Here is a 27,573-nt window from a genome sequence, read left to right on the forward strand (position 1 = left end):
AATCTTTAAATCACACATAGTTCCTATGATTCCTCATCCTCTCAGCTAAGAACCTGTCTTCAATGAAAAATAGATACAATTTATTTCTTCTCTCCTTCTCATCATCTCATACCATTAAGATAATTTCTGTAACTTTATTATTCTTTACTCTTTTTTCATATGAAGAAGTACCCCTACTCCATGACAAGGCTAATCATTCTACTTGCACAAGTGATCCCATTCTAACCCATCTTATTCAGCAGATTTCTCCCTCTATTATGGCATAGTTGTTTAGTCATTTTTCAATCATGTCCTACTTTTCACAGACCCATTTGGGGCTTTATTGGTAAAGGTACTGAAGTGGTTTGATGTTTTTCCCAGATTCTTTTGCAAATGTGAAACTGAAGCAAACCGGATTAAATCACTTGGCCAGGGTCATACAATTAGTAAGGTTCTGAGACCAGATTTGAACTCACCAAGATGAATTTTCCAGACTCTAGGCCTACCACTCTATGCACTTTGCTACCTTGTTGCCCTACACTTTCATTTATCATTTGGTATTTCCCTGTCTACTGATCTTGTTCCTATCGCTTATAGAAAAAGCTCACGTCTGCTCCAACTTCAAAGAATTCTCACTTGATTCATCCATTTCTGCTAGCTGTCATCCTATACCTCTTCTCCCTTTTCTGGTTATATTAATCTATCTACAAACAATTCCTCCCTGGCCTTTACTTTCTTTCTTCCAACCTCATTACTCGACTGAAACTGCTCTCTGAATTTACCAGTGAGCTCTTAATCACTAAATCTAATTGCCTTTTCTTAGTCATCATCTTTCTTGAACTCTCTGTGTCATCTAAAATTTTGGATGATTCCCTCCCTCTTGATACTCTTTATCTCTAAGTTTTCCTGACACTGCTTCCTCCTGGTTCTCCTATCTATTTGTCCTAGTCTCTTTTGCTGGATCGTTGTTGAAGTCACAACTACTAACTATACATGCTCCCCGAGGTCCTGTCATGAGTGTTCTCCTCTTCTGCCTTTATACTATTTCACTTGATGATTTTATCAGACCACATCGTTTTAACTATCGTTTCTCTGCGAATAACCCTCAGATGCATTCATCCAACCCAACCCTCTCTCCTGATCTTCACTTTTACTTTTCCAAGTGTGTTGGCATTTCAAGCTCAATGTCTCATAGATATCTTAAACTCAAAGTGTCAAGAACTGAATCCATTATCCTTCCCCCTCTTTCTAACTTATCTATCATTTTAAAGAATACTACCATTTTCCCAGTCTTTCAAGCTCAACACTCAATCGGTACCATTGATATGTCATTCTTTCTAATCCTTCAAATTTAATCAGTTGCCAAGTCCTGCCAATTGTACCTTTATGACATTTCTAACACACATTCTCTCCTCTCCTCTGAAATTGCCAGCACTTTGACCCAAGTGCTCATCCCATCACACCCAAACGACTATAATAGTCTCAAATTTGGCTTCCCAGTCTCAAGTCTCTCCTCAATCTATCCTATTTTCACTTGTCAAGTTGATCTTCCTAAAATGCAACTTTAATCATTTCACTTCCCCATTCAACTTCAGGGTTTCCTATTTCCTTCAGGAAAAAATATAATATCTTGTACTTGGCTTTTAACCCTTCTACTTTTCTAGTCTTCTTATTCCTTATATTCTGCTCATTTTACTCAATCATCCAACATCACTGGACTCCTAAATTTTCCTTAAATTAGACATTGTTTTTGTGTCACTAATTGTTGCCCATTCCTATAATGTTCTTTCTCCTGATATTCACCTCCCAACTACTCAGGCTTTCTTAAAGTCTAGGCCATTTTCAAGCCTCTCTATTAAAATCCTCCTCCAAATTTGGAAATTCCCTTTTATTTATTATCTCCAGTTTGTCTTGTATCTATCTTATTTGTTTGTGCATGACACATTGCATATGATTTGCATGTTGTATATATTTTAAATACTTTCTATTTTCAGTGGCTATTCCACTACTGGGGAGCTTATTAGATAAGGTTTTCTTATCTTCCCTATTATGCTATAAGTTCTTCAAGAACAGGAACTATCTTACTTTTCTTTGTATTCTTAGTTCTTAGCATAGTACTTAGTTTATAGTTTGTGCTTAATAAATAGCTGTATTGAATGACTGACCAATAGAGCATGTGAAAAAGAAAACTTTGGGATATTACAAAAATACATTTCATTGATAGCATTGCTATCTACTTAATTGCATATTCTTGATGATCTCTCTATGTTAAGCATATAACTTTAAGTCTAAGCTAATAAGAAAATAATAAAACTAGCATTTATATAGTAGCTACTAGGTGTAAGCAGAATTGAATTAGACAAAAGAAATGTGAGATACAACTTTCCCAAATGTGCATAAGGACTATTTGTGTCTGACCTGTGGCAGAGCATTCCAAGCTCATTTTGATCTGATGAGCCCCAGTTGGATACATTCTACATTTTCTTTAACATAGTGATGACATTTTGACCTTCTTCAAGTATGGGGGGCAACAACCAACCAATTATGAGTCAGGAACTATATGCTAAGCCCTTTACAAATATAATTTTATTTGATTCTCATGATAACTCTAAGAATCAGGTTCCAGACAATTCTCAGATGAAGAAATTGAAACTATTTCTAGTCATATGAAAAGATGCTCCAAGTCATTATTAATCAGAGAAATGCAAATTAAGACAACTCTAAGATACCACTACACACCTGTCAGATTGGCTAAGATGACAGGAAAAAATAATGATGATTGTTGGAGGGGATGCGGGAAAACTGGGACATTGATGCATTGTTGGTGGAGTTGTGAACGAATCCAACCATTCTGGAGAGTAGTTTGGAACTATGCTCAAAAAGTTATCAAACTGTGCATACCCTTTGATCCAGCAGTGTTACTACTGGGATTATATCCCAAAGAGATCATAAAGAAGGGAAAGGGACCTGTATGTGCACGAATGTTTGTGGCAGCCCTCTTTGTAGTGGCTAGAAACTGGAAACTGAGTGGATGCCCATCAATTGGAGAATGGCTGAATAAATTGTGGTATATGAATATTATGGAATATTATTGTTCTGTAAGAAATGACCAACAGGATGATTTCAGAAAGGCCTGGAGAGACATACACGAACTGATGCTGAGTGAAATGAGCAGGACCAGGAGATCATTATATACTTCAACAACAATACTATATGATGACCAGTTCTGATGGACCTGGCCATCCTCAGCAATGAGATCAACCAAATCATTTCTAATGGAGCAGTAATGAACTGAACCAGCTATGCCCAGAGAAAGAACTCTGGGAGATGACTAAAAACCATTACATTGAATTCCCAATCCCTATATTTATGCCCACCTGCATTTTTGATTTCCTTCACAAGCTAATTGTACAATATTTCAGAGTCTGATTCTTTTTGTACAGCAAAATAACGGTTTGGTCATGTATACTTATTGTGTATCTAATTTATATTTTAATATATTTAACATCTACTGGTCATCCTGCCATCTGGGGGAGGGGGTGGGGGGTAAGAGGTGAAAAATTGGAACAAGAGGTTTGGCAATTGTTAATGCTGTAAAGTTACCCATGCATATAACCTGAATATAACCTGTAAATAAAAGGCTATTAAAAAAAAAAAAAGAATCAGGTTCCATTATTATCCTTAGTTTAAAGATAGGGAAACTGATATAAACAGAGGTTAAGTAACTTATCCAACAGCAACTGTTAGGCAATATCTGAGGCTGGATTTGAACTTGAGACTTCTTTGATGGGTCCAATACTCTATCCACTGAGCCACCTACCTACCCCTAATTAATCTCTGTTACTGTCAGTGTTGAAATCTCTCAGAATTATGGGGAGAATCTCAGAATCTCAAAACTGGAAGCATTTGTAGTTTTCTGCTTCAAGAAATAGTCATTCCAGCATTAGGGAGGTTTATTAGAAAGTTTTTGAAATCTGCCTTCCTGTCACCAAACCCTCCTTCTATCTCATCTCTGCAAAGATTAATAGTTCTCTTTGGATTTGGACAATTTAAATATAACACCTCCTTCACCTGACAGTTTTTCAGATATCTATCATGTCAGAGAGACTATAGGGTACAAGGGATCTTAGAAAGACCATTTAGCTGAATTTATTTGATTTGATAGATAAAGAAGTTGAGAAGTTCTGAAAGCAACGAGGTTGTGTAAGACTATGACTAGGACAGGATGGGAGTGTGAATCCTCCATGTGCCATCCCATGTGAGTGGGATGATTAGAAAGGCAATTATTCTTTATAAGTCTTCATCTTTTTATCAACAGATTAATGATAGGAATGAACTGCCTAAGTGCTAAAGTCTTTTGGTTTTAAAATGATATAGCTATTTGATGCTATGCATATAAAATCTTAACATTTTTTTTGATGTTAACATTACTGGTTAATAGCAAAACTAAACGCAGGTCTAATTTTTAGTGCATTCTTCTTGCTACCAAACTAGTGGTCTTTAAAAAGTTTTAAATAATTTGCCCATCCTTAAAAAACAAATGTACAAACAAGTAAATTGAGCACACATCACTATAATGTATACCACAGCTTATTTAAAAATTATACGCATGTATCCCTTTACTAAAAATAGTATTTATCACAATACAGTACAAAAAGACAACTAGTAATACAGTAGATAGAATGCTAGGCCAAAAATTAAGAATACCTGAGTTAAAATTCAGTCTTAGATATTTACTAACTATGTGACCCTGGGCAAGTCACTTAACCTAGGAATGCCTCCATTTCTCAGTTGTAAAATGGGACTCATAGCACCAATCTCCCAGGGTTGTTATGAGGATCAAATGACATTTTCTTGTAAAATACTTAGCATGATGCCTAGCACCTCCAAAGTGATTAATAAATGTTGATCCTTTTTCTCTTCCTCATAATCACCAAAAATTTGAACTTTTTAAATGTATGAGATAAAGAGTAAATAGCAGGTATTAGTAGATTCCATAGGAATCCAACAAAGATTATTGAGTAGGAAAGTAACGTATTTAGACCTGCATTTTAGGAAAAATCACCTTCACAACTCCAAATTACTGAAGTGTGCAGAGACTTCAAGTACAGACATAAATTTGTATGCCTTTATAATAGTCTAGGACAGAGGTAATGAAGATTTGCACTAGGGAAATGATTTTAAAGATAGAATATGTTGGGTATCAAGGATGTGGAGGAAGAGATGAGGTAACTGATATGATACTGGGGAGAGAAAAAGTGAAAAGTCAAGGATGACCCTGAAGTCATGATTTTGGATGACTAGAGAGATTGTGGAACACTGGGTAGTAGTAGGGAAGTTTGGAATCTGGGTAAGTTTGGGGAGAAACCTAAGGTAATAAGATCTGTCATGTAGATCACAACCCCTTGACACCAACTCATCTTGTATAACTCACATTCCCCCTCCCCCTCCCCCCAAAAAAAGAAAATTAAAAGACAGAAGACAGAGTTCTTTCTCACAGGTCAATGATCAAAAGATAAAGTCTCTCCTACAAAATACAAGCCTCTCCCCAAGGCAGACATAAGGTGAATTTTATGGAAAGGTGGTCCAGAAATGCTCAAATTGAGAAAATGGATGATTTCTTATAATATTTCTTTACAAAAAGTGAAAAGATATTTATTTTCTCTCTATAAAGAAATAAGGTGGGGAAAGGAGGTAAGGAAGGAAGGATAGAAGGGCAGAGAGACCGATAGAAATAGAGACAGAGATAGAAAGACAGAGACAGTGGCAGAGATAAGACAGAGAAGGGAAATAAGAGGAAGGAAGAAAGAAAAGAAGAAAGGAGGAAAAGAGGAGAGGAGTAAAAGGGGAAAACACTTGTGACAAATATGCACAGTCCAGCAAAACAAATGACTAATTAGAAGGGATGATTTACCCAAAGCCACTTGTACACTGGCTGCTGTGCTAGAGATTTGGTTATACTGAAGACAAGTCCAATACTTGACTATAATTGGATGGATAGAAGGTGATCCTTTTTGTTGTTGTTGTTGTTTTACCTACATACTGGGCGATCACATTATACTTGTAGTTAGATTATAGATTCCTGAAGCCTCCATTCCCCATTCTGGAGAACGCTACATGAAACTGCATTCTTTAAACTGCATTCTCTCTTTACTGTCTTCTTTTCCCTGGGTTAAATATCCCTAGATTTTTAGGTATCATGAATTTGAGACTTCTCACCTTCTTCACATATAACCCTAGTCAATGTACCTCTTGGAATACAGCACCAGAATAGAACTGTTATGTATCTTTATATCAAATAGAGGGTGAGCAATTTCTCACATTGAATAATTAGTTGTTCAGTATATACTTAATAGCATGAATGGATATATTATGTATCTATCAATGTAGCCAAAGATTGGGCATATGTACAATAGCAATGTAACATTGTTGGTTTATACTGAGCTTGTGATCAACTAAAGAAACTCAGGTCTTTTTTTCTTTTTTTCCTTTTTTTTGGGGGGGGTGAGGGAAGACAGGGCTTGAAAAAAATCTTTTTTTTTTAACCTGTGAGGTCACACAAAATATATTTCCATATGAGTCATGCTGCACAAGAAGAACACAAACAAAATGAAATAAAAATAGGCTTCAGTTTGTACTCAGAGTTTATCAGTTGTCTTTCTGGGGATGGATCCTTTGGAATTAAATTGCCTTGGATCCTCATCTTGATGAGAGTAGATAAATCTTTTTCAGAGGATCATCCTTACATATTGATATTAATGTGTATAATGTTTTTCCAGTGAAGCTCACTTTGCTCTGCCTCATTGCATATAAGTCTTCCCAGGTTTTTTCTTAAACCATCTTACTCATTATTTCTTACAGCACATTAGTATTCCATCCCAAATCTGTTCAGCCATTCTCCAGATCATGTTCTTGTTTCCCCCCTGAGGCAATTGGGGTCAAGTGACTTGCCCAGAGTTACACAGGTAGGACATGTTAAGTGTCTGAGATCAGATTTGAACTCTGGTCCTCCTGACTTCAGGACTGGCTCCTTTAGGTCTCCTTTTCTTAAACATGTACAATTATTTTTGCTTGTTTTCTGTTTTGTTTTTCTAAAAAGATGATGCATATTTTATGGTTAAATTGTTTATTACTGGTTTCTGCCTACTTTGGATTCATTTTCATTGGGCCATCCATCACAGTAGCAATTTGCAAAATTACTTGTCACCTTATATATAATCATATAATTTCAAACAAGTTAAGTCATTTGCAACCGGACAACATTTGGCAAATCAGCATCCTTGAATCACATCGTTGTTTAGCATAAACCCTACAGGTAAAGAAATCCCACAACATTATCACTTAGAAAGGAAAATATAGTTTTGTTCTTGTGTTACCTGTCTTCTTTATCAAATGGCCCAAATAACAGTCATGGAAGCATATGTAATTTTGTTTCCTACTCTCAAGGAAAGTCTAGGGTCATGTCATTTGCTTCTGATCTCAGTGTTAGCACAATTGCATTTACATAAAAAGGTTATGACATTTTCTTTGGGAAATACTTCCCCTGAGAATGTTAATCAAAAAAGTAGCTGGAAATTTATCCCTATCCCTTTCCCCCAATATACTTAGTAAATATAGTTGATTTTCTCTAATTAAATCTTCTAAGAGATTCTAAGAGAGATAGAGTCTTCATTTCTAGCTACCCTAATCTTAAAATACATACACACACACACACACACACACACACACACACACACACAACTTGCCTAGAGTCAGAAAGACTAGGAACTCAGATGCTTAAGATATAACATATGGAGCCAAAAGACAGAGGCATTGTCCTAGCCCTGTCTCTCCTGATGCCCTAGTTACCAAGCCCTACTATTTTAGTTCATCTAAGTGTGATGTTGCAGGTGACTAAAGACATATGGAATGAGTGTTATAGAAGACTAATACAGCTCCCCTTTTTTGCTAACTGGTTTCTTCCTGATCTGGACACATTTCTGGAAGCTCCTGCCCTAAGGAGTATGGGGCAGGCTGTGTGGCTATAACAAAACTTGGTTGATATTTCATATAAGAATGTTAATGGTACATTTTGAAGAGAGGGGAAAAGTTGGGAACCTCTCCTTTGGCAATCACTGAATAATGAACAGTTATCACTTTGTTAAAAATCAACTGCACTCAGCAAATTCCCTGGCATAGAACACTGAGGAGGCGTAGTTATTGTTCTTGACAAAATATGCTTTTATTAAAAATAAAATGACAGATGAGGGATGGAAGACAGGCCTTGGATATACAGAGGAGGCCCAGAACATCTCCTACTCTCAAGGAATTGAAAAGAGGGGTATTGAAAGCAGCAAACCTTTGCTTCCTTTCAAACTGGCCCTAGGCAAAGGGTAGAAGGTTTTAAGAGTTTAGATAGAATTGGGAAAAAAAATATTAGAGATCAATTAGTCAGATCCCAAAAATGTACAGTTGAGGAAACTAAGGTCCAGAGAAATAACAATTTTTACTCAAAGCTATAAATATAGTGAGCATTACAGGTCACGTTCAGACCTAGCTCTTCTAATTACCTATGAACTTAGATAATCTAATAACAAGATTACTCACCATATGTCCATCACATCACTAGATGCAATGCAATTATAACACAATTATAGCATAGCAACTCACATGTCCAATCCTCTAATTCGACAGATAAGGAAACTGAGTAAGTAGGTTTTTAATCTATGCCCTCCAGCTCCTAGAACCAATGTTGTTATTGTTTTAAGTTTTTAAATGCATTTTAAACTTAATTCCAAAAGAAAAAAATGAAAAAAAAATTGCCATGTACACTTCAGAAGATCAGAGAGGATTCAATATAAAGCAATAAATTGCATTTCAAGAAAACCTAGATAATAAATAAATACTATATATTATTTTCAAAATTACCCAGCTTTTCTTTACTTCTTTGTAGGTTTTCTTTTGTTCTCTGCTATGAACTTTTCACTGTTTTTTTTCCCTACCTCTCCACACCCCCAAGAAGGCTATAATTAAGTATAGACAGTTATATATATGTATATATACACACACATACATATATGTATTGATGTATGCATATAGCATATACACATTTATGGATGCATGCACATATGCACATATATGTACATATATGTATTTGTGTTTGCACAGGTGTTTCTACATATGTGTATACATGTGTGTATGTTATCATATATACAAATGTACACACAATTATATACACACATAAATATGTAAGACAACACTTTGCTTATTTCCACTTGGCATCCATTTTTCTGAAGATAAATAAAATCTTCTTTCATGCATCCAAGTCTTTCCATGTTTTTTTTTCCTAAATCAACCAGCTCATCATGTCCTTTACCACAGCAATATTCCAATTCAATCACATTCTGTCTAATAGTTTGTCTATGAAAGTTTTTTTTCCAATTCCCTATATTCCTTCTATTTTTGACTGCATAGATTTTATTTATACTAGAAAATTTTAATTTAAAATAATCAGAATTGTTCATTTTATACTTTAACAATATTCTCACCTTATAAAATGACTAAAGTTCTTCTTTCTTCTAAACTAAATTAACTTTATTATTTTTTCTAACTCAGTAATTTTTTTGCAAATTCAAATGACATAAAATAAATAGATTAGGTAAAATTGTCATTTTTTTATTATATTGGCTTTACTTACCTGTGAACAATAAATATTACTTCAATTATTTAGATCTATATTCATTTGTATAACAAAGTGTTTTATGCTTATATTCATATAGTTCCTGTGTTTGCTTCAACAGGTGTATTAGAGTCAATGTGCTTTTCACTCCACTACTCTTGGAGGAAAACATGATTACAGGGGAAACAAGATTCCTTGATATATCACAGATGGGTCTTATTCTCATGGTCATACTAAGGACCATGTGAACTAGTTCTGTTACAATCTCTCTGCAGTCCCCGATTTTTATAAGGAAAAGGAGAGATTTTTATTACTTTATCATTTAGGATTATTTTAGCACAAACATCAGATTATTTTAAAATTTTTACCTATATCTATTGTAATGGAAAGGAAGATAGTTCTCAGCATAGTAGAAAGAATTCAACCAGAATAGGGTTGTTGTCCGCCCTACAAATTATTCTCTGGCTCTCCTCAGCTGGATAAGTCATGTCTCCTCTCTTCTTGACCTCACTTTCCCAATCTATGAAATGGGAGTATTTGGATTTCTAATATACCTTCTAGTGCTGATATTCAGTGAATACTCCTGCTACCTGAATGTTCGCAGGCCAACAGCATTGATGGTAATTTAAATGCACTTACTTGACCCTACTTGATTTATAGAGATCCTTTCAGTCTCTTCTTCCTCACCTTGAATCTTCTAACTTTTTCTCTGTGTGTCTGCTTTTATGGTATGTGTGTGTCCCTCTGTCTATATTTCTCTGTTTGGCTCTCTCTATCTTTCTGTCTCTCTCTCTGTTTCTATCTCACTATCTCTGTCTGTCTTTCTCTGTCTGTGTGTATGTGTGCGTGTATCTCCTATCTTCTCCCCTGCTCTTCCATTCTACTGAGAGCTGAACTGAAGAAACTCTAGCTACCTTCATTTGTTTCAGAAAATGGTATTGAGTCAGAGCATGCTTTTAGGTAATAGCTTTCTAGAAGAAAATGGGTCAGTGGCATTTCAGAAAGAGACTTGCCTTAAAAGAAATGATCATTAACACAGAGGAAGAAAAAAAGAAATTTCTCCTAACTATAATAGTCTTTAAGAAAAAGTAATTTTGGTAGCAATAGAGAAAAAAACAAAAACAAACAAAAAACCATGAGTTGAGCATGTTTGAAAAGGTTAGAGTTAGCATAAGATTCAAGTGAAATAGTTCCAGAAACAAAAAGGAGAGAGGAGAGAAGAGGAAAGAAGAAGAGAGGGGAAGGAAAAATGAGAGGAGAAGAAAGGGGAGGAGAGGAGGAGGAAAGTGAGGGAAGGAGGGGGAAATAAAGGGAAGGGGGGAGAGGAAAAGAGAATGGAGGAGACAGAAAGGAAGGGAAGGTGGGGAAGAAAGGAGACAGGAGGAGAAGAGAAAGGAAGGGAGGGAAGGGAAAGAAAGAAGAAAGGAGGAGAGAAGAGGGGAGGAATAAAGAGAGGAGGGGAAGAAAGCAGAGGAGAAGAGAAGGGAAAGGAGAGAAGTAGAGGGAAGGGGAGGGGATTAGAGGAGGAAAAGTATAGAAAAGAAAAGCTAATTAAAGGAAATCTGATACAGAAAGACAGGACCTTCACAAAAATAGCTCTCCAAAACTGAAAAAAAAAAAAACTTTCAAAGGACTAATACTAGATTAAATTCAGCTAAAACCAACACCAGTGTGGTTTCACACACATCACCTCTAGGGCACAGTGACATTTCATGATTCCCCAACACATCCCTAATGAATCAGAACACAGAGATCAGGATTTGAATTTACATGGTAAATGTTGGTGGAAATAAGGAATAAAAATCCATGGCTTCTGATTCCCCATCTAGGGTTCTCTCTTTAAGTTGGTGTTTCCATGGTAGACACACAGTCCATCATCTCCCTTTCATTGAGAGGAAAATCACCAACTTTCTTTTCCTTTGTGGGGAGTCAGTGCTTATTCTTCACAGTCTCTTGATACCACTTAATCTTAAATGTCTGGGATGAGTCATTCTTCTAATGACTTTTTTTTTTTTTTGGTGCAATTATTTTTTTAATCCACCCCTTTTGTTCCCTGTTTTTAGATTAAACTCATTGGTTTAAACATTATAGAAACTAGCTTGGAGGCTTTATCCTTCATTATTAATTAATTTTAATTGTAGGGTCCCCTCATCATCAAAAATATTATTTCTGATTCTGAGTTCACAAGATTTGATTTGGTCTTCATTTGCTTTCATTCATTTGCTGTGTATATTTTTTATGTGTGATTTATGCTGTTAATAAAAGTGATCATTTCTATGCCTCTTTCTTCCTCTAAAGATGTAATGTCTTTTGTCTATCTGCCCTATCCTTCTGTTTTCTCTCTTCTCCAAGTGGTCTTCAATTTGAATAGTATTTCCCATTTCTGATTTGTCATTCCTCTCTCTGTGTTATCTCCCCCCTCTTCCTTCCTATTGTAATGGGATGAGACACTTAACTGGAATAAGCCCTAGCTCATCTCAAACATAAACTCTCATTCAGTGTCTCTACTCTCTTCATTTACCCTCCCCACTAGTGAGAAATCTAATCATCTCTCCTTGATTCATTCTGAAATCACTCAGACTCTTTTTTGCTTCTTTTAAAAAAAAATCCCCTTTTCTTAAATGATAAACATGTGATACCAGTCAATGCTATTCAGTCCTTTTCTGATAACTTCTCAGTGTTGATAAGCTTGCTAAGCTACCATATAATGAATGGCCTATTCTATTGTGAAAGGAGGATCTTTAAAAAAAAATGACAAAAATACAAATTAGAATAAAATCCACTCTGAAATCAGCTTCTTCTCCAACTCAATTACATTCAGATATCCTGCTCTGGTAAGACAGAGACACACATTCTAACTCCCATTGGTTTCAAGGTCTTTGATGAGTGTTTCCTTGGTAACAGTGGAAAGCTCAGATACTTGAAACAGGAAGTGGAGAGTGATGTTCCTAGGCCTCTCTTAGGCTCTTAGAGTGGCATCCAGCATCACCGGGAGACTGGCTTGAATATTCGCCATTTAAGAAGTGGCTGATTCTAAAATGGAAGCCCACCAATTTATCCCAGTAGCATTGAGGTGATTAAGGCATGCATTTGTAAATGACCATTCTCCATGACTTAGTATTTTTCTTCCCTAACTGCTACCTTTGAGAATCTCTAGATACTTTAAATATTCAGTTCAAAACCCATTTCCTGCAGGAGGACTTTGTCCCATCTCCCTTGTATTAGTGATTTCTCCTATAATGATCTCTTCCATCTACTCTGTCTTTATCTTGTATGTTCAAAGGTTTATATATGGTGCTCCCATGTTAAAATGAAAGCTCCTTAATGACAGGGGCTGTTTCTGGTTTTGTTTGTTTGTTTTTGTTTTTTCTCTTCTCTATCCCCAGCACTTAACATAGGACCTGGCAAACAAAAGCTTCTTAATAGATATTTGTTTTTTGATTGGAACACATAAACCACCCTGGATAAAGGCTGATATCATAGTGATTTTTCTATGTCAAACTCATTTCCCTTTTCCACTTGCTTGGATGAGATTCTTGTATGGGCATCAATTTTCTGTTCTGTAAAATGAGAGATTTGAATTACATGACTGCTAAAGTCCTTTTTAGTTCTAAAACATACATTTGTATCCTTTCCTTTTTCCTTCATCTTCCTTCCTTTATTTTGCTTCCTCTCTTTCTCTTCTATCTCTCTGCCTCTTTATCTCTCTCTTTGTCTCTGTCTCTGTTTCTCTTCTATCTTTGTCTCTACATTTCTCTCCAATTCTGTCTTTTTCTCTTTCTTTGGCTCTGTGGTCTGTGTCTGTCTGTCAGTCTCTCTCTCTGCTCTCTGTCTTTCTCTTTGTTTCTGTCTCTGTATGCTTCTGTTTTTGTCCCTGTCTCTATCTCTTCATGTCTGTCTCAATACCTTCCTCTGTCTTTCCCTGTCTGTCTCTGTTTCTCTATCTGTCTTTGTCTCTGTTTTTTCTCTCCCTTTCTGTCTGTCTGCCTGTCTCTCTCTCTTTTTTTGCATGTATGTGTCTCTTTCTTTTGATTTTCCCTCTAAGTTATATTTTTAGAGGTAAAAGGAACTTCAATGGCCAATTAGATCAGTCATTTCATTTCTTAGAAGTCAACTGTGGTCCATGAGGGTTAAGTGACTTGTCCAAGTAGCGAATGACATACAAATAGAAAGTGACGGAGAAGGTTTAAATCCAGGTCCTTGACTTCTAAATTAATGATTACATAGTTTTATGTTTTAGAAAGAACCCCAGTCTGATTTCTAGCATCAATTAGAGTTGGATGGAAGATTCACAATGTGCTCCAGAGCTTTGAGGTGCCATGGTGACTGTGCAGTTGCATTTGAGGAATTGCCCTCATGTTATCATTAGTCACCTTAAGAACCTCTCTTGTCTATTTACTACTCATGAGAGAACGACATCACAGATGAAGTTCTGATGACCCATGACAACACCACCAATTTTTGACATCACAGATAAGTCCATTAATTTGTGATCATCCCATAGCAACACAAGTTAATAAAAAAGAACCAATAATTTTTCCCTGAATGTCTATTGTCATAGAATTAGATTGACTAGCTTACTTTTGCTTATTTTCCTGTTGGCCAGGTTGATGCCTCAGAAGTCCTGTTATCAAACTCACAACATTCATATAGCTGTGACCATCACCCACTATCCAAATAAATAAAACTCCTTTCCTTGGTCACCAGTCCCCTAGATGTAGTGTGTAACCATATTTGGATATAAGTTACCTAAAGGCAGGAGTTATCTTACTTTTGTTCTTATATCTTCTGTACCTAACTCATAGGAGATGCTTAATAAATGCTTTATCATTCATTCATTCATTTATTCAATGTTCATTTAGTTTCTCTGTTGATTCTACCCTTCTCCTCCTTCTTCCCCAATCAAAGGAAAAGTACCAAATGCACTAATCTAGCAAAATTCTAAAAGACCTACTTATCTGTGATAGGAAGCCTCCAACTTTACATCAGAAAGTCAGCTTGGGAATTTTTTTTAATCACCCTAGACAAAGCCAACAAATTATATTGCACTTCAAGTGCATTTTTAGCCCTTCTACCTGCTGTCTTCCACCTGCTACCCAACTGTTCCTGCTCTACAGACTAATCTAAATACACAACCTGCCTCTTTAATTGTATAGTTTTCTATTCCTTAGTCTTTTAATGCTCTGGATTCTAGTCCAAACACAGTTACAAAGGAACATGAATTTAGGTGAGCCTGTACATGGCTATGTGTCCAAATGTGGCCGTACTACTGCCACTATACTAGGAAAAAATCCTACTTTGAGCTACAATCTGGTACCAATGTGATCTGAAGATAATATTTTAATGGTGGTGACTAAAATCCCATCTCAGCAAGTCACAATATTTCTAGAATATAAATTTGAGTTTTTATTAGTGTCTATTCAATCTTCCTAGATCCCAGGGGAAGCTTCTCAGGCTGCCCACCTCAACTCAGTCAGTCAAAATATGATAAATTAAATTGAACCTGTTTGCTAGTTGGAAATAACTTTCCATAATGCAAGAAGTAAAAATAACAGCATATCAAAACTGGAGATTCATAGCCTGGATACCTTGAAATGAGACACCATTTTTTTACACCTAGATCTTAGCACTACCTCTGACACATAGTGGGCACTTACATGTCTTTCCAATTAGATTAAAGGTTGTGATCTCAGCAGTGAACTCAGGAATCTTTGCTTTCTCTTCTAAGTATCTCCTTTTTTTCCCTTTCCTTTTTAAAAATGCCTTCTCCTGGAAGAGGCAGCAGGATAGAGATGACAGAGAGATCTAGTTTTAAAACAGGAAGACCTGGCTTCAAATTCTGCCTCTGGCAAATACTAAGTAACCTTGAGGCAGCTGCTCAACCTGTCAGTGCTATAGACGATTCTCTAAATAGAAGAGAGTTATCAAGCTACACTTGTAGGAGTTTCCTCACCTGAGAGTATGCTGCTCTAAAGACCTCACAGTCCATTCTAATGCCTATCTCTAGCTTCTCTCCATCCCAAAACTGACAATCTGACAGACTTGATATCAATGCCTGTGCTTTTCAATATCCATCTTTTGAAGCACAAGATTGGAGCTCTATTATGGATAGAGCTGTTCTCCCTGATAGTCCAGAAACGGGGACAATGTCAAGGACTCACCAGAATGAAGGCACTAACTTTTGAAATCTCATTCCTTATATAGATGTATATCTGTCACAGTGAACGTATGTGTACAAGCATGTGTAAGAGGGTGCTTTCATGTGTGATTATGGAGTGTGTGTATATGTGAGTACCTATGCCTGTGCTTCTGTGTGTAGGAGTGTATATGTGTGCATTAGATATGCATATACATATATGTACATATATATGAATATATATATGTACATATATAGGGAAGGTTAAATATATATGTAAGAAGAATGTGTGACTTGATATGATCACTTTAATGATTTACGGTTTATTGAGTGGAACAATTTCTTTAACTAAATCAGTTTTAAGTCTCTTGAGAAGAAACAATCACAGACTCATCCCAAACTCTATTTAATACATACAGAAAAAAATTCAGTACAAAGTGCTCCCTGCTTGCTTACTATCCCTAGGCGTTGTAGTTACCATCTAGCATAATCTGAGAATGCTTCACTGTGACAGAAATGCTAAGACACGCTTTCCACACTAAATAAACCTTGCACAGCAGGCAAGAAAGAAAAAGACCCTGGTCCCTATTTGTTCTCCTTTTGTTGTCATTCCTTCTGACTAGGATGTGATACTTCAAACAATGAATAATGGACTTTTTAGGGGGTCTACCTTGCGCATGTCTTTGCCAAAGGTCTCGCTGTAAGTGGTGCCGAGAATTTCAAACTGGACGTAGGGATTAGAGCTGTCTTCTCGGAACTCCATCACCCCTGTGAGCCCAGTGATGTGGCCCTGCCAAAGAGAAAAGAAAGTATCACTTTTCTGTCAGACTAGAAGGAACTTCTTACAGAGGATAATAGGAAATAGGAGGGGTATCAATCCCATAAGGACCTTATAAGGGTAAGAATGGAAAAGCTTGAAGAGACTTGGATTATATTGAAGGCTCTTTCATTAGTATTACCACATGCTTTGCTATTGTACCTTAAGACTTTTCCATCCTATTTGTAGGTAAATCCTTCCATGTCTCTGACATTAAAGTATGAGCTCCTTGAAAACAATGACTGCCTTGATTTTCTATTTATAGCTCCAATGTCTTACATACAATAAGAAGTAATTGCTTCATTTGTTCATTCTCTCATTCATCTTACTGAGTTAGCTAAGTCCAGGGCTTAGCCCAGGGAGCTTCATTAAGGACTCAATTTCATCGAGCATTAACTTCAATGAGATCATCTTGATTTCTGAACTTTAGAAAGTATAAAGGACGCTAACTCATTGGTCCAGCACTTCTCTCAGATTGTGCCACTGGCAACAATTTTGTGGTTAAACCAAAAGAAAGGAAAATTATAGCCTTGATACCCCAATACTGATTTTTTTTAATCTGACTATCCTTCTTTTGGGTAGCTGATATTTCTATCCACTAATAGAAGCAAAATCATTAAATGTAATGTCCAGCCTAGTTTTCTGGAGTTCCTTGGTCTCAGTAGAATAATCACCACAAGAATAGTCAGGAATAAAGTCAAAAGTCTCTATTGTCCCTTACAGAGTCTGTGTCTGTTATAGTCTGACTCAGTCTCCTCTTCTAGTCTGCCAGTCTGCCAGTCTGATATTAGTGCAGAAGGCAGGAGAGCCACCATAAGGAAGGTCAAAGATCTAATGTCTGTGGCTGATTTTGTCCTCAGTTTAAATACCCTATTACAATTACATCAACTGTAGAACTATTCCATTGCCATGATAAGTACTAAGTATATGTAAACTAGATAACCACTGTCTCATCAATTCCACTGAGTTAACACCTTTTTTCAAGTATACTTCTTTCAAGTTCTGCCCTCCGCAATTAAATATGGAGAAAGCTTCTAGAAATGTATCCAATCAGTAATAATTTGGTGAGTCATAAGACAATTCTCCATATATCCACAAAACTAGACTTTTTGATCTATACTTAGTCTAGAAGATATTCCTAAACGCAAAGGAAAACATAAAAGGGCATGAAAACTACATTTTATTGCTCCCATCCTATCACTTTCTCTCCTTGAATAAACTTCCTCCAGCAACGTTTTCCAGCTTTTCATCATAATGCCAGTTGATTCAAACTGACACCAATGATTTTCACTGTTATTGAAACCCTGAGTAATTTATTGAAAATAAAGCTCCAAACACTGTAGATTTCCCTAAATATTCTTTCACAATTTCTAAAGGCCAATTCACTTTAATAAGTCTTCTGTGGATTCTCTGATTCACTTATAATCTAACTTTCTAACTTGGCTTCTATCAAAAATTCATGAGATATCTCAGCATAGAAAATCATCATAAATGTAGAGCAACCTAAGTCGCTTCATCCTAGAAACATATTTCCCTTTTATTAACACAAGACAGTGCCAACTTCCAGGAACAGTTTTCATGATGGCATCTACTTTTATTGACTTAGAAGCTAATAGGAAACTAGGGAATTTGTTACATGACATTCAACCACTAGGTTTGAGAAATCACCATCTAGTCCAGGACTATGCTCTATCCAGAAAGAATAATCTTAGAACAGAAAAGAAAAATGAATGTTCACACCCCAATTACTCAAGAAAAAATTCCCATCCATTTTTATGAGATGGGAGTTTGCCAATCAGTACCTTCTTGATAGTGTCCAGCATGGATCGGCCGCCATTCCAAGGTTTGGTGGACTTGCGCATGCAATTCAGGCTTGCCATGCTGTGCCACTTCCTGTCTTCAAGCTTTCGGTGGAAGGCATTTGCCAGCATCAACACACTGTCGTACAGGTAGAGGTTAGACACCTGCAAGGATTTTTTAAAGACAGTGAAAATCATTTACAATGATGTATTTCTAGAGAGAGATTGAGAGGAGGGATCAGTGATCTGACAGCTATAATCTTATACTATGTCGTTATACATGCATATACATATGTAAATGACATGTATATACATGTATATACATCTATATATGTGTGTATAAGTTTGTATATGATTGTCAGTCAATTGATTCTAATACTTTAGGATCATAAATTTAAATTGAACCTAAAGGTTATTGAATCATATAAAAAAAAATCTGGAGGTTGAGGGGATTGACTACAGAGACCATCCCACCATTTTGTAAATGAAAACTGGGATTCAAGAGTTTAAGTGATTTGCCTAAAATCACACAGACAGCAAAGATCAGAACTCAAATTTGAACCTAGGTCCTATGACTTCAGATGCAGAAGTCTCTGGACTCTTCCATAGTACCACGCATGAAAAATAAGAATCGAACACAAATCCAACACACCCACATGGATAGAGCAGGTTTCAGTGGTGGCAGCTGAGTCACTACCACCCAAACAGGCCTCTAGAAGCCTGAGGAAAAGGCACATGGGTTTAGCTGCCTCTCACCCCCACTGCCAACCCTGCAGACATTAATTGGCAACAGCCTCACTGACTGTCTGCAGAGCAGCCTGAAAGTGAAAAGAAACACATTACTTGTCACCAAGCTTCCTAAAGGGAAAACAGTTTATGAATACAAAATGGTAATAAAAACAGTGATCAGCTGAGGACTCAGAATGCAGTCAGAGTCCATTTCATCCCAGAACGGAGAGAGACCTGGCATGCCCACTCCCAAAACAATCCAAGCAATCTGAGTGAATAGGAGGGACAGCCAGTGCTGCCTAAGAATGTGGTCAAATTTCAGTCACAACCAACAAAACCCGCCAGATGAGTCCTGATAGCTACTTTGATGTTACTATCCTAAGGTGTGGGATAAAGAAAAGAGGGCAAAAGAACAGAAAGAAAGGGAAGAGAAAGGGAAAGGGAAAGAGAAAGGGAAGGGAAAGGAGATGAAAGGGAAGGGAAAGATGGAGTGAGGATAATGAAGGAAAGGAAAAAGAGAAGGAAGGAAGGAAGGAAGAGAAAAAGAGAGAAAGAGAGAGAAAGAGAAAGTAAGGAAAGAAGAAAGGAAGGAAGAAAGAGAAAGAGAGCAAGAGAGAGAGAAAGAGAGAGAGAGAGAGAGAGAGAGAGAGAGAGAGAGAGAGAGAGGGGGAAGGAAGGAAGGAAGGAAGGAAGGAAGGTAGGAAGAAATAAAAATTTATTAAGAACCTACACTGTGCCAGGCAATATTCTAAGTGCTTTTCAAATATTGACTCATTTGATCCTAACAACAACCCTGAGAAGTAGATGCTATTATTATCCTTATTTTACAGTTGAGGAAACTAAGGTAGGCAACAGTTAAGATATTTGCCTAGCATCATGTAACTAGTGAGTATCTAAGGCCATATTTGGACTCTATTCTTCCTGTTCTCAGGCCCCACTCTTTCTCCATTGTGCCAGTTCACTGTTTAAACTTATGGACTGACTGACTTATACAACTTGTGTTGTCCTGATCAAGTTGCTTTGCCCTTTCTGAGCCTCAGTTTCCTCATCTACATAGTAAGTATAATGATCATTTTACCAGACATCTCAGAAACTTGTTGAATTTTACACGTGAAAGAGCTCACAATAGCCATTTAATCTAACTCAATGTAGAGAAAGAAATCTCTTCTACAAATTCCTTACCCGCCAAGTACTCATATGTCCTTCACATATAGATCCCACGTGAATTATTGACCACTGCTGACCAGGGCAACTTATTTTATTTTAAGGTTCCTCCCATCATTAGAAGAAATACATATTTATGTTTCCTAACAATTGATTTATTTCCACTTCTTTTTTTACTTCTCTCTTCTTCAATTAAACTGAATGAGTTTAATCCTGCTTCCATTGCAGGGCCTTTCAAATAGTTGAAAGCAGTTACAATAATATCATCCCACTCAATCTTCTCTTCACCAAACACCCCCAGTTTCTTTCATGGTCCTCAGGTGGAGTCCCTCTGCTCTCCTGGTGGCCTTCCTCTGGAGACTGTGCAATATACATACAATGCCCTTTCAAAAGTGAGATGCCTAGAAATGAACACGGTGTTCTAAATGAAGCCTGATTTGAAAAAGAGCAAAGGAACAAAGAAAATGCTTTGTAAACTGATGGAAATGTGAGGAGGAAGAGGAAGAGTTTTTGCACTTATTGTTGTTATTTCTGCTACAGTTGATGATGATAATAATGCCTAAAGGTTGAACCTTCAGGACCCCTGGGCCTTTCTATCTACCTGATAATGCACTCTGAGGACCCCCTGGGATTTTGAATTTACCTTGAAACTGAATCTTCTGACATGTGTTGTTTCTCTCAATTAGAATGTGAACTCTTTGAAAGTAGGGACTGTGCAGTTTTTATATCTCTTTCACCAATGCTCAACACCACACTTTACACAGAAGAAACACTCAATAAATGTTTTTTTTTTACATTCATTCAATAACAATGATAAGCAGTGCTTCATTTAATTGATTTAAGTATGTAACTCTTCTTTCTGGTAGGTCGTGGTAAGTTAATTGGATAAACTTATAGCACCACCATCAAAATCAAAAACAATTGTACTGATCTTGTGCAGTCATGTGGTAAAGTGGAGAGAATGCCAGGCTTTGAAACAGAAAGACCCATCTCCATCAGTTCAAGTCTGGCCTCAGACACTTGCTAGTTGTGTGACCTTGGGGAAGTCCCTGTTTGCCTCAGTTTCCTCATCTGTAAAATAAGCTGGCTAAGGAAATGGAAAACCATTCCATTCTCTTTTCCAAGAAAAACTCAAATAAGTCATGAAAATTCAGACACACTTGTTATTCAAGTGCTTAGAAGCAAACAAATAACAAACTGAAAATATCCCAGAAAGTAAACTAAAATTAGGAGGACATTTGACTACTCACAGATATAAATGAAATTCCCCGCAAGTAGCCATTAAATATAGATATTTTCAATAACTTCACAGGTGAAAAACACTTTTGTGATAGGAAAAAAAATGCTCTTGAAGTATAGGAAGGAATGTTTCCCTTCATCATTTTGCATTTCCCTTAGAGATTATGGACGTACTATTATTATGCTAGTCCTATGCAGGGTCTTTCAGGTCCCCATAGAGCCGCTATTCAGAGGAGCTAGGGCACCTGAAGTGCTAACATAGAACACAGTTGCTGTTGTGACTCTCTAATTCAGTATGCAAAGGAACAGAAGCCAAGTAGGCTGGGGGTACAAGGAAAAAGTTACTCCATCCCCTCTTTCAGTGACCAGTGAGAATTTATTTTCCTCTCCTTTCAATCTTCCAGCTCTTGGCATCCCTAATGCCTAAATAATTCATCATATTTGTACCTCACCAAAAACTAAACTGCATAACATTGGCAACCTTTTAATTCTGTGGGAGCTGAAACCGCTTAGGGTTTATTCTGTTTTTTTGTGTGTTTGCAAAAATATGGATTTTTAAGACTAAGAAGAATAAATTGGAAATGATTTTTCCCATATCTTCACAATATTCTTCTCATTATCTGAATTATTGAAATAAGCCAATAATCTATGTACCCATCAATTCACATAGTAATCAAATTTGAAAATCTATTTGATTTCCTGCACAGACTTAACAGCCTCTACCAAATGGAATTTCAAGGAGCCATGCTTGTAGAAATCTCCTCTCAAATGGATTAAGGGGACTGAGTCATAATTAGTGATTTAAAAATACATGAGTATGTCGAGGTCTGCAATTAAATGTATAAAACAGGACTTGAGTCACAACAAGCCATAGGAAACCCTTCACCCTCCCACAAGTCTGCCTGTGTGGTTGAGAAACCAATTTAATTTCAGTAAAAAAAAGTTTGTTTTCTAGAATGTTCTTTACCCATTTTCTCCTATCAGAATTTGACAAAGAACTAATGTTAGCTCTTTTTTGAGGCATTTGCTAATTCGGGAAGCTTCAGGGATTCCATATTGTTGTTGTTGTTTGGGTCATTTGAGTTGTGTCTGACTCTTCATGACCCTGTTTGGAGTTTTCTTGGCAAAAATACTGAAGTGGTTTGCGATACAATTCTGCAGCTTATCTTTACAAATGAGAAACTGAGGCAAACAAAAATTAAGTGATTTATCCAGGATCAGAGAGCTAGTGTTTGAGACCAGATTTAAATTCATGATGATGAGTCTTCTTGACTTCAGGCCTGAAATTATATCTAATGTGCCATCTAGCTGACCAACTCTAATTTGGTTGTAGAATGAAATACTAAACCCTGCATTAACATTTAAATCCCTTCCTATAGACAATATAAAAAAAAAAATTGGGAGTTTAAATGTTAGGACAAATGTATGGATTATGTGAAGACAAACACAAAATGCTTTTTATACATAGACAGATCTAAATAACTTAAGAAATATTAATTACTCATAACTAGACTGAGTCAATATAATAAAAATGATAATTCTATCTAAATTAATTTACTTATTCAGTGCAACACTAATCAAACTAGCAAAGAATTATTTTATAAAGCCAGAAAAATAGTAACAACAATTTTCTGGAAGAACAAAGGTCAAGAATATCAAGGAAATCAATTAAAATTATGAAGGCAGGTAATTTAGTAGTTCTAGATTTGAAACTATATTACAAAGCAGTAATCATCAAAATAATCTGGCACTGGCTAAGATCTCACTGGCTAAGATCTTGAATGGTGGATCAGTGGGATAGATTAGGTACACAATGCATGGTAGTAAATGACCATGGTAATTTGGCAGTTTGATAAACACAAAGGTCCAAACTTTTAGGGTAAGAACTCACCACTTGACAAAAATTTCTGGGAAAACTGGAAAGCAGTTTGACAACGAGGAATAGATTAACATCTCACACCATACACAAAGATTAGGTCAAAATGAATAAATGATTAAGACATAAAAGGTTATATCATAGGGCATTTTGAAATGCAAACTGGACAATAGAAATTATATTAAATTTAAAAGGTTTTGTACAAATAAAATCAATGTAGCCAAGATTACAAGGGAAGCAGAAAACTGGGAAAAATTTTATATTCAATGTTTCTAGTAAAGACCTCCTTTCTAAGATACATAGAATAATTGACTCAAATTTATAAGAATACAAGCCATTCCCCAATTGAGAAATGATCAAAGGATATGAATAGACAATTTTCAGATGAAGAAATTACGGCCATTTCTAATTATATGAAAAAAATATTTTAGTTCACTACCGATTGAAGAGATGCAAATTAAGACAACTCTAAGGTACCACCTCTAAGATTAGTTAAAATGACAGGAAAAGATAATGATAAATGTTCAAGGGAATGTGGGAAAACTGGGATACTAATACATTATTAGTGGGAGTTGTGATTTGATCCAACCATTCTGGAGAGCAGTTTGTAATTATGCCCAAAGGGCTATCAAACTGTGCATACCTTTGATCCATCAGTGTCTCTATTGAATCTCTATCCCCCCAAAAAAAATCATAAAAAAGGGAAAAGGACCCATGAATGCAAAAAATTTTAGCAACCCTTTTTGTTATGGCAAAGAACTGGAAACTGAGGAGAAATCCTCAATTGAAGAATGGCTAAAAAAGTTATAGTATATGAATGTAATGGACTATTATTGCTCTATAAGAACTGATGAGCAGGCTGATTTCAGAAAAGTCTAAAAAGACTTACATGAACTGATGCTGAGTGAAGTGAATAGAACCAAGAAAACATTGTAATAGCAACAAGAAGACTATATGATGGTCAACTGTAATGGACTTGACTCTTTTCAACAAGGAGGTGATTCAAAGCAATTCCAATAGACTTGTGAAGAAAAGAGCCATCTGCATCTAGAGAGAGAACTATGAAGAGTGAAAGTGGATCACAACATAGTATTTTCACTTTTCTTGTTGTGATTTCTTGTTTTTTTTTTCTTTTTCATTTGTTTCCCTTTGGTCCTGATTTTTCTTGTGCAGCTGGATATATGTGGAAATATGTTTAAAGGAATTGCACATGTGTAACCTATATTTGATTACTTGATATGTAGGAGAGCGGAAAGTTGAGGAGGGGAAGAGAAAAATTTGGAACACAAGATTTTGCAAAAGTGCATGTTGAAAAATATCTTTGCATGAATTTTGAAAAATAAAAAGCTATTATTATTTTTAAAAAATAAAATAAATTTAGTTATGTATTTAATTTAAAAAGAGTTACATATAAAAAAATAGGGGAGAATGGGAAAAAATACTTGTCAGAGCTATGGATAAGGAAAAAGTTTATGGCCAAACAAATGATAGAGGAAGGATTGTTTTTCAGATTATATTTTGCACAGACAAAAACTAATGTAGTCAAAATTAGAAGGAAAACAGATGTGAGATGGATTTGCAGTACTTTTCTCTGATGAAGGTCTCATTTCTCAAATATACAGGGAATTGAACCAAATTTAATAAAAAAAATTCAATCTACTCCCTAATTGATAAATGATCAAAGGATATGTACAGACAGTTTTTAGAAGAAATTAAAGCTATTAATAGTTACATAAAAATGTTCTAAATCACTACTGATTAGAGAAATGTCAATGAAAAAAAGCTCTGAGACACTACCTCACACCTACCAGATTGACTAACATGACATTAAAGGAAAATGAAAAATTCTAGAGGAGATATAGAAAAAATTGTAACACTAATGCACTATTGATTGAATTGTGAGCTGATCCAACAATTCTAGAGTACTGTTTGGAACTATATCCAAAAGGCTATAAAACCATGCATTCCATTTGAACCAGCAAAACTTCTTTTAAGTCTATATTCCAAAGAGATCAAAGAAAAAAGAAAAAGACCTATTTACAAAAATATATATTTATTTATAGCAGCTCTTTTTTTGCAGTGGCAAGAATTTGAAACTGAGGAGATATCCATCAATTAGAAAATGATTTAACAAGTTGCAGTATATGTTTGTAATGGAACACTATTGTGCTATAAGAAATGATGAACAAACTGGTTTCAGAAAAAAACAGTAAAGACTTACATAGACTGTTGGAAAATAAAGTGAGCAGAATCAGGAGAACATTATACGCTATAACATTAATACTATAATAATTAGCAGTTATAAAATACTTAGTTACTCTGATTAAGAAAGTGATGTAAGAAAATTCCAAAGCATTTTCAATGAAAAGTACTATCTGTCTCCAGAGAGAGAATTGATAAAAATGGAAGGATATTTTTTTTTACTTTATTGATAATTATTGTTTTATTTTGGTTGTTTGTTTAAAACATAACTAACAGAAATATCTTTAAATGACTTCAAATGTATAATTGACATCACATTGCTTCCCTCTTCAAAGAGAGGGAAGTAGAAAGAGAGAGAATAAAAATTTAGAATTCAAAAATTCATTTTCATATTTTAATTAATTTTGGTTATACATATATTTTTTCATATTTCCTTATGAACCACTTTGGGAGAGAAAAATCAAAATAAAAGGGGGAAAGGGAGAGAAAAATAAAATAGAAGAAAAAAGAGGGGGGTAAAGTGAACATAGTATGTGTTGATTCACATTCAGTTTCCATAGTTCTCTCTCTGTATGCAGATGGTATTTTTCATCCAAAATTTATTGGGGTTGCCTTGGACCACTGAACTACTGAGAAACAACTCTTTCATAGTTGTTCATCCCACAATCTTGCTGTTGCTATGTAAAATATATTCCTGGTCCTGCTTGTTTTGCTCAGCATCAGTTCGTATAAATCTTTTCAAGCCTTTCTAAAATCAGCTTGTTCATCATTTTTTATAGAATAACAATATTCCATTACCTTCATATACCATAACTTGTTCAACTATTCTCCAATTGATGGGCATTTACTCATTTTCCATTTCTTTGACACCACAAAAAGAATTGCTACAAACATTTTTGAAAATGTGGATTTTTTTGTTTCTTTAATGATTTCTTTGGGATATAAATCCAGTAGTGGTGTTATTGGTTCAAAGGGTATACACAGTTTAATAGCCATTTGGACATATGATCAAAATTTTTAAAATATATTTTACATGTAATTGACAAATATTTAATGAAATGATTAAAATAATGTCAAAAATAAAAACTACATATACTAAAAATTCATAGACTGTTTATGATTAAATTAGAGAATTAAAAGGGACCTTGGTGGCCACTTAGTCCTTGCTATATGCAAAGGAATATCTACCTGCCCATTAGTCTTAAAATATCTATGTAAAGACCTCAGGGAGGGGAATCCACTCCACATTTGAACAGGTTAAATTACCTTTTGCACTTTATATATCTTGGATATATATATATATATATCCTCTGAGGATATATATATATATCCTCTGAGGCCAAAAATAAGAAGTCCAATCCTCTTTCTACATGATATTTCCTTAAAGATTTGAATATGGCTCCCATTGTTTTCTCTTTTCTAGCATCTGTAACACTTCTATTCTCCAATATGCTAACAAGTATCCAGTCCCCAGCCACCTCTAACACAGATCCTATTTTCCCCCTTGAAATGTCACTTTTTCTTCTTTTAAGAATATCTCATTCTTTCTAACCACATGGAGTATGAAATTGCTTTCTTAAAGTTCTTTCACTTTTTTCTTTCAAAAGAAATCTTGACTAAACTTGGAACAGAGACAATAGTAATTCAAGTGTGGCAGAAAGACAAACAATTCACATTATATGAAAGTCCCTACTCAAATTCCATGATTTAAATTACAACCCTTGTTTTCTTTTTAACTATTTGTTATTAAAAGTACAATAATGTTTATGATTAGCATTTCTAATAACTTGACAAGCAGACACAGTTTTTCTTACTATCTGCTTTGTGCCTGTCAGCTCACCTCTCTTTCTGACTTGCTTCACTTTCCTGTTTTACCAACAGTGCTTATGCAGAAATATACTGTCTTTCCCTGTTTTCTTATTTATCTTATATTGTCTTTCTAATTTTCTCTTGAACCTTGTCTCCAACTCTTTG

At 35.6% G+C, this 27,573-nt stretch overlaps 1 protein-coding gene across 2 annotated transcripts in view; it reads right to left on the bottom strand.

Annotated features, from left to right (window-relative positions):
• Positions 1-27,573, bottom strand: part of GRID1 (glutamate ionotropic receptor delta type subunit 1) — a 1,098,515-nt gene that overhangs the window by 220,141 nt on the left and 850,801 nt on the right. For both annotated transcript variants that reach the window (XM_031956732.1, XM_031956733.1), the window contains exons 7-8: positions 18,393-18,554; positions 16,444-16,563 (exon numbers count right to left, since the gene is read on the bottom strand). In XM_031956732.1, the coding sequence (XP_031812592.1) occupies positions 16,444-16,563; positions 18,393-18,554 (282 nt within the window). The remainder of the gene's footprint in view (positions 1-16,443; positions 16,564-18,392; positions 18,555-27,573) is intronic.

This window comes from Sarcophilus harrisii, chromosome 2 (assembly GCF_902635505.1).
Source record: "Sarcophilus harrisii chromosome 2, mSarHar1.11, whole genome shotgun sequence".
NCBI lineage: Eukaryota > Metazoa > Chordata > Mammalia > Dasyuromorphia > Dasyuridae > Sarcophilus > Sarcophilus harrisii.